The following is a 14,561-nucleotide window of genomic DNA, read 5'->3' as shown; positions in this document are numbered from 1 at the left end:
ACACACAGAAAAAGGAATACACATTGACACGTGTCGCCAGTGTCGTAATCAATGAGTCTTCATGTTTGTGCGTCTCCTCTTTGCAGCAGGTGCGTCTTTGAGCAAGCACAAACTAGGAAAAGAAACAGTTCTGTTGTCTAATGAGCACTTAACAAAGCCTTTAACCAAGTTGACGATGTATGCTAAGGGCCCTAATTTCTAGCGCTTTGCTTCAAATATTGCTTCACATATACATGCCTTCTTATTACGTGCAGATGTGGAAGAGCCCGAGAAGTTGCCGTCAAGTATCTTCTGGTACATTGCCATGCCACTCGCCTTCATGCTCACTGTGCCCAACGTGGTCATTTGCAGCGTCTCCTTCGTGGTTACGCACTGTGCCACTATATCTCTAGCCTTGGAGTCTGGTTTCCTCAGTTTCTTATGGGAATCGTGGACGGCCTACGGACTGGGACCCCGAGACTGTTGGCAGTTCCTGATGGTGTTCGCGCTGCACAGTTCGCTGTCCATCGAAGCGCTACGGGGAAAGAAGTACTGGGGCCCGCCTACGTCTTCGGGACACAAACCCGTTTACTGGAACAATGGTTTCACCTACTACGCGCTGACAATGGCAATAGCCGTTTTTTTCCTCCTGAAAGAGGACCTTCCTTGCTACACGCTTTACCAAGCGCTGCCCGGTTTCACCGTTGCTCTGGTGATGGGAGGAACATTCGTGTCGGCACTGCTCTTCTTAATGGGCACGATGGACCCTTCGCCCGGAGAGTTCGGCACCACGGGAAACATCGTGTTCGACTTCTATTGGGGCATCGAGCTCTATCCTCGAATAGGCGACCGGTTCGACATGAAGATGTGGACCAACAGTCGGTTCGGCATGATGCTCTGGCAGCTCCTCGTTCTCGCCTGCTGGAAGGCGCAGGTGGACACGAGCGGCTGGAACTGGGCCGTGGCAGTGTCGGCCCTGCTGCAGACTGCGTACATCTCCAAGTTCTTTTGGTGGGAAGACCTCTACATGCAGACCATGGACATAACCGTGGACAGAGGAGGTGAGCGTAAGCAACCAAAACAAAACTACCTGCGCTTTGTCCTCTAATCACCATGGATCGTATTCGCAAAAAGTTCTCATGCTATAATATTTTCATAAGAATGAATTGCAGCCAATCATGAGGACGGATATGTGAATAACGAAGTCCACCGGTCAATCTCAAAGAGCGCTTACGAATGGAAAACTTTGTGAACTCGGCACCAGAGGCTGAATTCACACAGCTTTTCGTCCATAAGTGTTTTCACCATTGGCCGGCCAAATAATATGACCAGCACAAAAATTCCCTGAAATTTTATGTTACGAACCATTCTACTGTAAGACCTATTTTGAAAATAGAGGCCCAGGGGCCGGATTTACAAAGCTTTGTGTGGTTCATAAGGGCTCTTTTCAATTGGCCATCCGCTTTCACTAATACTATGTTGAGTATGAGGATTGGCTGAAGTGTTTACTTATGAACAATTCTAGCGTAAGAATTTTTTGCGAACACGGGCCCAACAGCTGAATACACGAACGCTTGCGGTCGTAACTGCTTTGTTAAACTGGCTGGCAGCCTTTGCTAATAATGTAGTCAGCATCAGGAGTGGGTGTCATTTTCTCTTATTGACAACTTCAGCGTAATTTTTGTGAATATGGGCCTAATGGCCTAATTCACAAAGATTTGCGTTCCTAAGTGTTATTTGCCGGTAGTCCTTTCGCCCCTTCGCTATTATATTCAGCATCAGGATCGGCTGAAGTATTTGAGTGGGTATAACCGATGTGAGGTTTACGAAACTCAACCGTAATATTCCATGTAATTGTTATGAGGTCGTTGCTGCACTCTCACAAGTACATTGTTGCTGCGATTTCACGATGTGGCTCATACCCACGAAATAGATTCACCTCGCAGGAGGGGATGAAGACTACACACAATGAGAAATTAAGAAAGAGACAAACGATAAAAAAATATTTATCACGCGCAACCACCTTTTTTTGCTTATCTGCAGGTTTTTACATGTGTTGGAGCCACATCACTTTTGTGCCTTCAATGTACTCACTGGCCAGCATCTACATGGTGGAGAATCCACCGGACATGAGTCCAGTTGCGGCGGGATTGATTCTGGTCACTGGGATCATCATGACCTTGTCGACTTGCTGGTGTCAACGCCAAAAGCAGTTGGTCAAGGAAAAGGAGGGCGATTGCAACATATGGGGCTCGCCAGCAAAAGTGATCAAGGCAGCGTACAAAGACGCTTCTGGTAACGACGACACAAAGTACCTTGTGGCGTCCGGGTTCTGGTCTGTATGTCGCCACCCGAACTACGTCTTCGAAATTCTCACGGCCCTGTGCTGGGTTCTTCCATCGGGGAACAAAAGCGTGGTGCCGTACTTTTACGTGATCTTCCTCGTGGGCTGGTTCGTTTACCGAACGCACCGCTTCGAGAGGCTGTGCGCAAAGAAGTACGGAAAGTACTGGACAGAGTACTGCTCATTAGTCAAGTATAGAATTATACCTCGCGTATTCTAAGCCGCAGAGATTCACGCAGAAGAGGACGTTACAGTGAATATGTCAAGCTCGGAAAGCGACATGCGAATAGTGCAGTTGAATTCTTCACACCTCAGTGACTAAGTGTGGTGTTGATGCGCGCCTCCTGATGAAGCGAGACCCTCGGTGTTACCTTTTCTTCCTTTTTTCTCTGTTCCTTTTTCTATCCTTGCTTCCTTCTTTCTTTCTTTAATTATTTTTTCTTTCCCTCTTTTCACCCATAAATCCCAGTTTCCGTTTGCAGGATAACAAGATGGACGCGAGACTGATTGACCTCCCTGCCTTTCTACTCTCTTCTATCGCACTCTCTCTCGCTCTATAACAGGCGCAATGTTGTTATCGTACTAAAACTCTTAGAAAGGAGCCAAACATTGTAACGTTAACAGGACATCTATGCTGTGTAAGCAAACTAGGCTCACAATAAGTGCCTGTCGATTGTAGTTTCCAGCGCAGAACCGCACAGGAACGAAGAAAAAACAAATAGCACGTACACAGGTAACGCGTTTCTTTTTTATTCCCGTATAATTCTGCACTGACAGCTACCATATATTCGCAAATTCCAACTTGCCCACATCGCTAGATTACTGTGCCTTGTAAAAAGAATCAATTAGCATTAAAGCTGAAACGAAATAATTAACGAATGCCTGGTTTGTGTTGTCACGACACACGGTGTGTTTGTGGTGCTGTGCTGCCGCATACAACATTGCGGGTGATTCGAAACGGCCGCTCTGCTGTGGGGGCGCTGATAAAAAATTATGGGCTTTATTAAATATGCCTGAGTGTTGCCTATGCCACTAGTTCTTGCAGGCACTGCAATGACATCGCTATCCTAGACCATATGCTCTGGCATTGCCCCTCGTTACGAGGCACAGAACAAATCAATGAGGACAAGTGGCTCTCCGCTATCAAGAGCCCCGATGCCGAGGCGCAACTACGGGCTGTCCAGAGGGCCCACGATGCGGCGGTCGGGCATGGCCTGACTGTCCCAACGTGGGAGCGGCCCGCAGCACGCTGAGTCGCGTACCTCAGGACAATCATTAAAGTTTTGTGTCCATCCATCCATCCATGAGTGTTGCCGCGCAACGGGAGTCCTGCACCACGGCGTACCACATAGCAACGATGACTGTTTCGGACTTAGAACTCGGACTATAATTTATTACCCTTATGTGTTCCAGTTACCTGTCCCTCACTGCAGTTTTTCTTCCAATAAAATATTACTTGTTGCGCTACATTCTTCACATAATGCCAAAAAGAAATTATCCTTTACCGGCAAATACTTGCCGCTGCCTTCGTGTCTACCGAAATGAGTTACAAAGAAATCTTAGCCATCCCGCCTACTTTTTACGTTTTTTTTATTATCGTAACGGGCACAGTTTCTGCCGCCAAATTCAAAAGTTTAACATTTACAATACCTACAAAAATGAGAGAAAGAAAGAAACCTGCGTCATTGTCTGTTTACGGTGCGCTCCGCGACAGCTGTCGCGTCCCTCAAGAAATAAAGGAACTATAATGTTACTTTGTCTGTTTTCGTTGAGCACTCCGGCCGAGCCATTCATGATTCAGCCCTGCGAAAAAGTTCGAACACAGGATGGGCAAGCTTCGCTCCTCGGAGGACAGCGGCTAGGGCGGAAGAAAAGTGAGGCCCCATTTAAGTGCGTCACGCTTCATTCACGCTCAAAACCTAAGGGGCTTCGCTTTTCTTGCAAACGAGTGGCCGAGTTCACAAAAAAACTTGTCTCACGTTAGAGCGTTCCCTCGCTGGAATAAATCTTGTTAGACAAGGCGAAGTGAAAAGAGAAGACGATTGTGGAGCATCCGGATTCGTAGCACCAAGTCCTTCGAATACAGGCTTTTTGAAAGCTTAAGGCACAAAACCTTCTTCTTTCAATGACTGGTATTCAATAGAGAATAGACAATAAATGATAATGCAATAAAGCCAAGGTCGCAGATTCGATACTCGTGCACAAGAAAGACACTTCTAGCGCTTGTCCTGTGCCAGCCTGTAACTGTCCTTGTCTTAAGTGCGCTATGAATTTCCGTTCTTCATAGTGAACAAAATCGCCCTAATAAAAAATGTTTTGCTGTGCTTTTCAGTGGCTGGCTAGCTCCGCAAATATCTCCGCAATCACGGTAGCATGGCGCTTGCTCTTAAACGCTTACCTACAGTGACGAAGTGATCGATGAATATGGACAGAGACGTATTACATGTCCCAGTGATCCTCACGGGAAACGCAATGAAGTGCCTTCGATACTTTCCGTATTTTGTTTTCTTCCTCCTCTCTCTTCATCGCTATTTTTAGAGCGAAAGCTCTGCTCCTCGAGGTACAACTCCCAAGGTCGATCTCGGCGCGCGTTTGACCTTCAGCCCCGCCGGCGCGCAAGTGTGAAGGCGTGACGTTGCGTCACGTGCTCCGCTGCGGAGAGGCGTCGCAGCTATACGCTCGCTCCAGCCTCGCCGCTGTGCACCACGTGACTAGGCCAAGATTTAAAAGGGTTAAATACAGTCCGACGTAACGTGACCGCGCACACACGTCACGTCACGTTGGCTAGAACAGCGTGTACAGTTCGACCGATGGTTAAACGCACTGGAGTAGCCAACGTAGCCGGACGCTGCCAACGCGCTCCGACGCGCCCGGCATCGAGGGACGCTCGCCCGCGCGCCGATAAACGTCGGACTATAAACGAGCCTTACCAGCTGCTTCGGCGGTGCTTACTCTCTCACTTTCGCGATTGATGAAGCACGCGCCGGTGGGAGCGCGTCAACTCTTCACTGTAGGCGCCAGGCTGACTCTGAGACAGCCTGCCGATACAGCTAGCCGGGAAGAAGCACAGAAGCACCGTGCCTAACCAAGCTTAACAGAGCTTTCGCTCGTATAACTAAGTTTAAGTCACGTTAAACCAAAGCCACTTTGGTTTTCTCGTGCTGTGCATCGGCTTGACGTCGACTTGTCACAGAAATTCTAATTGCGAGCGTTTCTGTATTTTGTATATCTTTTGTTTTATCATCGCACGCAGCGGCTCCTGGTGCGCCAATATTTAGAACATCCTGTGATCATCTGGCCCCGAAAGCATTAATAATAATGCCCGTTGCTCCCACCAGTGCTAGCCGGATCCTTCGCGATTTGCAGTGAGAAACGTAATTACATCGCATGGACTTGAAACGTTCCTATGCTAATGTACGCTCACGCGCCCACCTACCTTGCACAGTTGATTAACTCTCGATCGGGCTCGACACCTGTACTCTCCCGCTTTTTAATTAACACCCTACAGGGTCTCTGCGAATCATGCAAATCAGGCAGACCTATTCTTGGAAGTAAGCGCATTATATTTTTTTAACTACCATCGCCAAAACTTCCACCATTCAGTCAGCTGCCCATAAAGGGTAGCCCTTATTTGAGGTTTCTTAATTTAGCCATCTGAAAATAAAGAATTAAATTAAATTATGGGAATTGACGTACCAAAAAGCACGATCTTATTGCGAATCACGACTTACTGGGAGCCCGCACATTAATTTTTACCAGCTGGGATGTTTTTAACGTGAACCTAAATCTTAATACACGAACGTTTTTCGCATTTCACCCCCACCGGAATGTGGCCGCCGCAGCCGGATTCGAACCCACGACCTCGACCTCAGCAGCGCGACGTCATAGCGACTGGCCTGCAATGGCGGGTGGTGGCCATCTGCCGCCGTCACTATATGTCTGTGACGCCGACACAACTCATAACCACATAGGCAAGCGGAAAGCAAAGCAGAAATAGACGGCTCAAAACTGCAAATAATGACGCACGCTCTAAACAAAAAATGTAGTGAAAAGTTCAATAGTACCGCCATCGCCAACGTATATGCCTCAGCCAATGGCATATCTTGTCAAGGTACTGTAGCGAGTAGACGTTGCTAGAGTGTGTGGTAATGCACTGCAGAGAAGGCTGTGCGAGAAATTGCATAAACGCAGGCTTTTATCGATTCAAATGCCTCTCACTCGTCCCAACGGTGGGCTGTCTACTGAATACGATTTAAACTTTATTGAAAAGCGCGTTGACGCATAAACGTGTATCCAAAGTGTACTTTGGCGACACTGGGTTAAACTATCCAAACTTATGTGTGCACTAGATCTTGAAAAATCAGCGGGTAAACGTTGGTAGTGTGAGGAAATGCGCCGAGATGACTGCGTGGAATTGCATAAACGCAGGCTTTTATCAATTCAAATGCCTCTTACTCGTCCCGGCGGTTGGCCGTCGACTGAATATGGTTCAAACCTTTTTGAAAAAACGCGTTGACGCATAAACGTGTGTCCTAACCGCGCACTGGCGGCTCTGGGAAACATGCGTGCACAAGATTCTGGAAAATCTAATTTTGTTTTTCAATCAATTCTCGACGCATGGCCTTTCTTCACCATGCGCAACCAGTTGGCGCACATCCAGAAGTAAACTGTCAAATAATATGCACCGTTAAAGTGAATAAGGGTCTAAGCTATTATACAGTGTACGCTTATTGCAGAAGGGGAGCTTTACTTTGCTGCATGCGGCCATGCCAAGCTCCACTGCATGCCAAGCTCCACTGTTTTGCGATGGAAGCATGCACTTGATAGCGTACGTCAACAAGATGAGGCATTTTCTCTGATGAGAATGTTACTTAGGCATTTTGTCTGATGTGAATGTTACATTAGAAAGAGACGGTGAGCTTACAGGAGCTGCAGATATCGACTAATATTTCAGGCAGCTGTAGCAATATCTAGAAACAAAGAGAGGCGACAAGAGAAATCATTCGTGCAAAATAAATAATAGACAGACTAGGCGCGTGGTGTGCCACCTCTCGCGTTCTCAGGTCTCATTCTAAATTAAGAGTTTAGGGTCGTACCTTGTGCGACAAGCACACTGTGTGGTAAATTAGGTCTGTCTGTATGAACCCACTATACAGGTTTGCCCTCTGAAAGTAGTGCTCATTTCCATCCGCTTGAATGTCCCCGCCTGGTTAGCGCATCAGTTACGTATTATATCCACCGGCGAGCACAAATTGCTCTTCTCAACTGAATTCCCCATAAAACGTCTAAATAGCTCAGCACTGTCGTATGTAGCACCGGGAAGGTGAACACGCGTGAGTAGTTAACATAATTGCTTTCAAATTAATACGTTTGAACAATTCAAAAATCCTAAATGTCGATTATAAGTCTGGTATTCCGTAAATAAGCGCGCGATAACTTAAGCACTAGTGTTCAATGGCTTACTTAAAGAAATTTTTCTAAATACCTTAATCCACTGTTCGAAGGAGGGTATTAAAGCTGCAGAAGAGTACGCATTGGGGCTGGTTGGTTGTCAGCGCTGTTGTCTGTGTCCCTTCACTCGTCCTGTCGTTTAGCGCTGTTTTTATTGAAGGGTATTAAATTTATTTATTTATTTATTTCACAACGCTGCAGGCCAATGTGGCCCAAGCAGGAGTGGAATTACAATGAAATGGGAAAAGAACAGCCCAGAAATAATTTCCAACAACATTCGCGCGACAATAAAACACATCGGTTTCACTAGTATGGTATTTATCACACACACACGTAAAAAGAACAGCACATAAATAATTTACAACAGTACTTGCACCAGAAATAATAACAGTTTGGCTAGGTTGATATTTAAGACAACAAGTGTAGTTCAAGGGCTTCTTCAAAATTTTCAGCCTCACAAACAAACTCAGGTAGACTGTTCCGATCCGAAACTGTGCGTGGGAAAAAACGCTTCTTAAAGGCCTCTGTTTTGGCAAAAATTGGTTGTAGGGAGTGTTTGTGAGTATTACATGTCGGTCTTCTTGCGATATACTTTAAGTATGACGGTACAGATATATTTATTTTTCCAGACAAAATACTATGCAAGAATTTTAGTCGACTGATTTTTGTGCGTGCAGCTAGTGTGGGAATGTTATGCGAAATCATGAGCTTAGTTGGAGAATCCGGCTATATTATTGTATATATAATCCAGCTATGCATCATATTATACCTTGGAAATGTTTTATGGAAGGCTGAATAAATATATAGTGAGAAAATTTCTTCAGCGTGTTCTTCTTCACACACGTTTTACTTCTATACGAAACCTGATCTCGATTCAGCTGATAGTACGCGAACCCAGATATTTTAGTCTCACTGCAAGCATCCAGAAATATCCGTGGGCATATATAGCTCCGATCATTTCTTACGGAAACGCTTTCTTTTGCATAGTTCCACTAAATGAATATTTAATCCTGTACCTACTAGTTGCGAAAAGACTCACTGCTCAATGCCCTGTAACGTTCCGAAGGTCAGCTGAGGCAAATTCTGCGACTTTATGCAAAGGACCTAATCGTTCTATGCGCTCCTAACTTTGCAGATTCATTACTGTTGATATGCTAAACGTCACTAAATTGCATGGCGCTAGCTTAAATTGTCCGAAGACGAAAATAAGGGCGGAAAAAAGCTTTAAGAAAGGAAAGAGCGGCTTTCCTGTCCGAAAGCTTTATTCCTCCATTGGTTGCATCTTAACTTCGGAGAAGAAGATGACCCAATTAGGCCAGCAACAAGTACTGATACGCTAGCTTAAATAGTGAATTTATCCGTTAGCAAATTTTTCTGAAGTTTGGGACGGTCATTTTCCAAACTGCTTTGTCGCAATAACAGTTCTGTATTGAAGAGAAGAGCAATGACGTGGTATCATTTCAAGAGCAAGTCATACCCATAAATAACCTTGGTGTATACATAAAGAAAACGGCTACTCGGCCATTCACCAAGATAACCTAAGACTGAAGGGGAAACGGAATGACATAATAATGAAACATGGAGCACTTTGGGGCTACAATAAATATGCGGTGGTGCGAGAAACATGGAAAGGAATAATGGTGTCAATGCTAACGATCACAAATGCCATTCGCTGCGGCAAATACGACGTCTTGTCGGCGTTCGAAAATGTTACACTGAGGTCGGTAGGCCGGTTGGTCTTGGAGGCCCACGGTAAAAAACACAAACGAGGCACCGCAAGCAGACATTGGCTGGACCTCCTTCGAAGTCAGAGAATCACAGAGCAAAATTCATTTCGAAAGTACCTCAGGAACTTCGGGGAAAATAAATGGGCGGCTAAATGCACAAATATTTGTACCTCAGAAACGCGTGGACACCGAATGAAGGAAGACTTCAAGAAAGGTGGAGACCATGATAAAGGGTGGACTGAAAGTGCAAACCAGAAGTTATCAAAAAGAAATAGCAAAACAAAGCCACTAGATTGAATGCAAACGATGGGAACAAGAAAGGTCATGGATATTTACATGAATTACAAGAAATAAGAAAGGAAAATCTGTATGATAACATAAATTTCAGTAACTTGCTATTTGAGGCCCGAGCTGGTTGCGCAAGGACAAAAACATACCGGAGCAAATATTCCCAACTGGATGAGGCACGTGTATGTTGCAGCAAAAATACGGTGACAAATCAGCACATTCTAATGGAATGCAAAGGTATTCACATAGCGAGACAAGTAGGTAACGTCCACTTTCCAGAAGCACTGGAATTCAAAGCGGACGGAAGCATTAAAGGGAAGCTGAAAGCTCTTCCAGACAAAATGAGTGAAGAGCAGTACGCCATGGTTTTCAGCCCTCTGAATTCGAATATCGCATCGAAATTGAGTGAAAGAAAGCGCAAACATATTTTATTTCGACGAAAAGTGCAGCAGCAGACACGCCCAGCTCGCGCGCCTCGTTCCCGCCTGTGATTGGTCGGGTGCCTCGTGACGTCAACAATGATGTTCGTCCGGACCGACTGCTGCCGCTACACACGAAGCACGGTGCAAAGTAATTTGGTGCTGTTTTGCTGAGACGGTCATGGAAATTTTCGAGAGCTTGCGTTTCTCTGAGGAGTTCGGCGTTAAGTCCAAACTCTACGAGAGCGATTTTGCGCGCGACGGTGACGGGCGACGGCTTCGAGCGACAAAACGGGCCGTCGCTTGAACAAATCGCTCGGTGTTGCCGCTCGATCGCTCGTTTCTAGAAATCTGGAACTCGTCGCTCGTCGCCCGGAAATGCTATGAGTGACTAGCCAATTGTGCGAAGCCGAAACTGGATGTACATAACCCAAATACTACTGTTTGTCGCACGGAACGAGCAAACTATTGAATTTTACACGTGCAAGAATAAGAACCTAGTGCAAGACTTTCAGAAATATTTTATGCTCCTTCTTCAGTAAAATACATCAACTTGAATTGATAAAGCATGCGTCACGCTAGTTTCGGCGCGTATATTGCTGCCCTCATAGCGGGAAGTCGTCGCTCGCGTGGAGTTGGGCTTGCAGACGACGGGTGAACGCGACAGCCATCGCCTCGCTTGTAGCGCTGTCGCTGTCGCTTTTCACGCGAACGAAGGCGAAGTGTTAGCATCTCCTTGTGTTGGAAATATTCTTTGGCGAGTATGTTTTTTGCTAAGCTGCATTCAGCGTTCCAGTGAGTACGTTTCCGGGCAAACAACTGTAGTGTTATGTTCCTGCATGCCTCCTCGTAGAATGTAAGCGGTGATGCAATCTTCAGCATTTGTGCGCTGCCCCAAAGCTGTCGGCAATCTACACAGACGGTTTAAACGCGAGGAAAAGTTTATCGGCTGTTGTAGCACGTGTAGTATAGAACCTTCATCAGCGCGCCATCCGCACGCTACTCGTAACCGGCGAATTCCGTCGGCTACGTGAGATGGTCGGTTTCTTATGTGTGCGAGAGAAGGGGGAGCGCAGCGTCTTGGCGGGAGCAGGCTTTCCAACACATGCAAACTTTCCGCTTGCACTGCGTTATGGTAGCTGCATGCAGGCTGTTTCACAACACGCGTGCGAACAGAAAATTCGCGGCGCTTGGCGATGAAACCTGCGTCAAGGGTGGGCGATAAACATGCACCTTCCGTTCAGCGTGCTAACTATATTTTTTAAGGAGAACCCAAAGCATGCATTATTGATAAACTCCGGTAGTAATCGTCACGGAAGTGGTTAGAGCACAACGCTGTTGTTCTTGAGCGCTTGAAGTTGTTTCGCTTCACAACAGCCTCCCACTTAGCTGAAAGCTTCTTGTCTTGCAGGAACTAACGGAACATCGGAACATCGTCGCGGCCGCTGGTGTTCGTGCAAGCGTAGGCTGCATAGAATGCCCGCATGATCGGCCTACAAGTTCAATTGATGCTGCGCACGTCAACTACCACTCCTATATACACACAAATAAAGGAATGTAGGGTCGAGCGAAGCAGATTAGGACGGCACGCACGCAGAAATAAGCCCGGTCAGGCACGGTCGCGTAGACTGCGAAGGAGCGGAACACCAGTGTTGACGTCACTAAGCCGCGGTTTCCGGTCTCCGCTCGCATCGTCAGCGTCAGCAGCAGCGCGCGGCGCTCGACGGGGGTGGAGCTACAACGCAATTTTAACCGACGATTGCGTCGCTCCTAAGTGAAAAATCCCCCCCAAAATTTAACCTTCATGGTTTATAAGGTTCCCGCATCCGTATATGAGCGTCTTATTGAATTTGACAGACTCTTCAGCTTCCCTTTAACCCGTCAGCAGCAGCTGAGATCAGACAAAGACCGTTAGAGTGCTGGTGAAAAGAACAGGGATGAGATTGACAGGACCGCGTCCGTTACAGGCTTTGGAAAGTGTACAAGGTAGATTTAGAGCTCTTAAGGATGAGCCAGAAGATTAAGATGTCGGCAAAAGGCTAGACTGATAAGCGTGTATAGACTACCTGATTACCTCAAGCAGGCTAAGCGACTTTGTTACCACCCCGTTTCAATGGTGATGGCAATGAATCATTATCATCATTATTGAGTTGATAGAAAGAGGTGAGCGGGGAAACATTCTACGGGCGATCATTTTTTGGTTTTGTTGAATTGAAAAGAAAATTGCCTCTTGAAGATAACATTGTTCTAGTCCTTGATCTGGATTGCTCAGAGAGGTGAACATGAATGAAAAACCAAAACTCCTACTCAATTAATTGCCTAAAATTCACCAGCTAACTTCTGAATTAATTACTTTGCGGCACATATTACACCTTACGAAGTGCAGGCGGTGAGTTTCTCAGGCGTATATACTCGGAAATAATTTCGCTAATGACGCTAGTTTGCAGATATCCGCCATCAAACTCGCCGTAAAAATGAACTGTTGGTTCAGTCACTTTTTTTAATAAAACGCTCTTTTATGCATTGGAGCACAAAAGTAACAGGAACGCCCACGGCCACACTTTGGGAAATAATATCTCAAAACAGGGGTGATCCTGGAAATTCATTTCAAGTGGATGCGTCTTCCAAACTCACCGGCTGCAATTCGTGAATTGCAATATGTGCAGTAAGCTAATTAGGAAGCTAATTAGTCAATCTTTTTTAATTAGCTGATTATGTGTTTTGATTTCTCGTGCTAGTAATATCTGCGCCTGCGAACACTTCACCTTGAAGACAATAGTTATGTTACCCAGAACATTCCATTTTTTTAAAAATTCCATCAAACTTAAAACTGAGCAACCCATAATATGCGATAGCACAGCGACTCGATTAAGCGGAAGATAACTTCCGGTATGTTCTAGCTCTGTCCAACTTTGCGCTCCGTACACGCATGTACCACAATAATGATAATGTGTTTATTGACGTACATACATACCGTCACATAAACCAGCCCGTTTAGGCTTCCAAGTACGACGTACCCCGTGTGCGAAGCTAGTCACTCCAGATTGACGACCGACTTGTGCATTTGAAGAAATTCTAAACGATCATTGCTTAAGCAGTAGAAGATAAATCATACTGAGTAATTTTGAAAATTAATAAAATATACAGCACACTAAGTACATGCTGAGAGTAAAAAGCAAAAAGAAAGAGAGCTGTATATTAGATACATTATCTTAGAGGAACAGGAAAACGTTTATTGAAACAGTACGATGACAGAAATGAAATAATTTGCAGGCGCACCTTGTAATAACCTAAAGCAAGACAGACGTGATTTCAAAGCTCTGGGAGAGGCCTTTGTCCCACAGTGGATATAAATATAGGCTGATGATGATGATGATGATGATGACTACAACAGTAGAGTAGAACAAACAAAATTATATGCTATCTAATGAAAATTAGCAATGAGCGCGCAAAAAATAGTAAGGTAAATTAAAATTCAGGAAACAGGAAATGGGCACTCTTATGCATAAATTTTACATTTAATAATATGATGTGGCATAAAGTCACGACGTCTACTCCCGCAATTTGTATAGACACCATGGTACAACATATTTCTGTTGCAACAAGGAAGGTGAACTTCCTTAACATCAAGTGTGTGAAAATAATTATTATATAATACGTCAAGTTAAGCATGGAAAACACTGGGAAGGCGGGAGATGGAAATTCAAGACGATGAGCAAAACGAGAACAAGGTGAAAGCAGGAGCCAACGTTTCGAAAAGTGGACTTGTCTTCTTCAAGGCGAATTATGCTCAAATAAAGCGTGTCATTTATGCTGAAAAATAGATGAAATTTCTGCACCATAGAATGTAGTGTCGCAAGCAAGACTGGCTGCAATATTCTGTAGGATTTTATATAAAGTGTTAACTTTGCTAGGAGATGCTACACCGTACACTGTAAATTCATAGTTAAGCGATTATGGCGAGCAGTGTCCACTTTCGCAGGAACAATGTGTACGTTAATGTAATGATTAGGATTAAGTACCCACAAATTATGATTGGAAACATGACATCAGTGAGGGGGGTCGGCAGGTGGCAAAAGGTTCTTTACGAGCGAAAGCCCTCCTGGATTTAGTTTCTGGATCATCAACAGACCAACGTTAAAACTTCAGTCTAAAAAATAATACACTTTGCAGTTGTCGCGACACTGCGTACTTCTGAATTTGTTTTACAGATCCTTTGCTCATGTAAACAAAAACTTTCTCAATCCATTCCCAGCCACAAGCGGCACTGTTTCGTCGATTGCCTGTAATCTTTACTATGTGTTTGCTCTAGAACGCAGTACGCAACCCGATGGCAGTTGTTGCACTCTAAAG

The 14,561-nt window shown here is 45.2% G+C and overlaps 1 protein-coding gene across 3 annotated transcripts in view; it reads left to right on the top strand.

The window, feature by feature from the left end:
• Positions 1 to 3,790, top strand: part of LOC135906441 (uncharacterized) — a 31,532-nt gene extending 27,742 nt beyond the window's left edge. For all 3 annotated transcript variants that reach the window (XM_065437834.1, XM_065437833.1, XM_065437832.1), the window contains 2 exons: positions 255 to 1,040; positions 2,023 to 3,790. In XM_065437834.1, coding sequence (XP_065293906.1) covers positions 305 to 1,040; positions 2,023 to 2,543 — 1,257 coding nt within the window. In that variant the 5' untranslated portion in view covers positions 255 to 304 and the 3' untranslated portion in view covers positions 2,544 to 3,790. The remainder of the gene's footprint in view (positions 1 to 254; positions 1,041 to 2,022) is intronic.
• Positions 3,791 to 14,561: the final 10,771 nt, after the last annotated feature.

The sequence above is a fragment of the Dermacentor albipictus genome, chromosome 5 (assembly GCF_038994185.2).
Source record: "Dermacentor albipictus isolate Rhodes 1998 colony chromosome 5, USDA_Dalb.pri_finalv2, whole genome shotgun sequence".
Classification (NCBI taxonomy): domain Eukaryota; kingdom Metazoa; phylum Arthropoda; class Arachnida; order Ixodida; family Ixodidae; genus Dermacentor; species Dermacentor albipictus.
The sequence above is the reverse complement of the archived record's forward strand: the minus strand, read 5'-3'. Positions and strand labels throughout refer to the sequence as shown.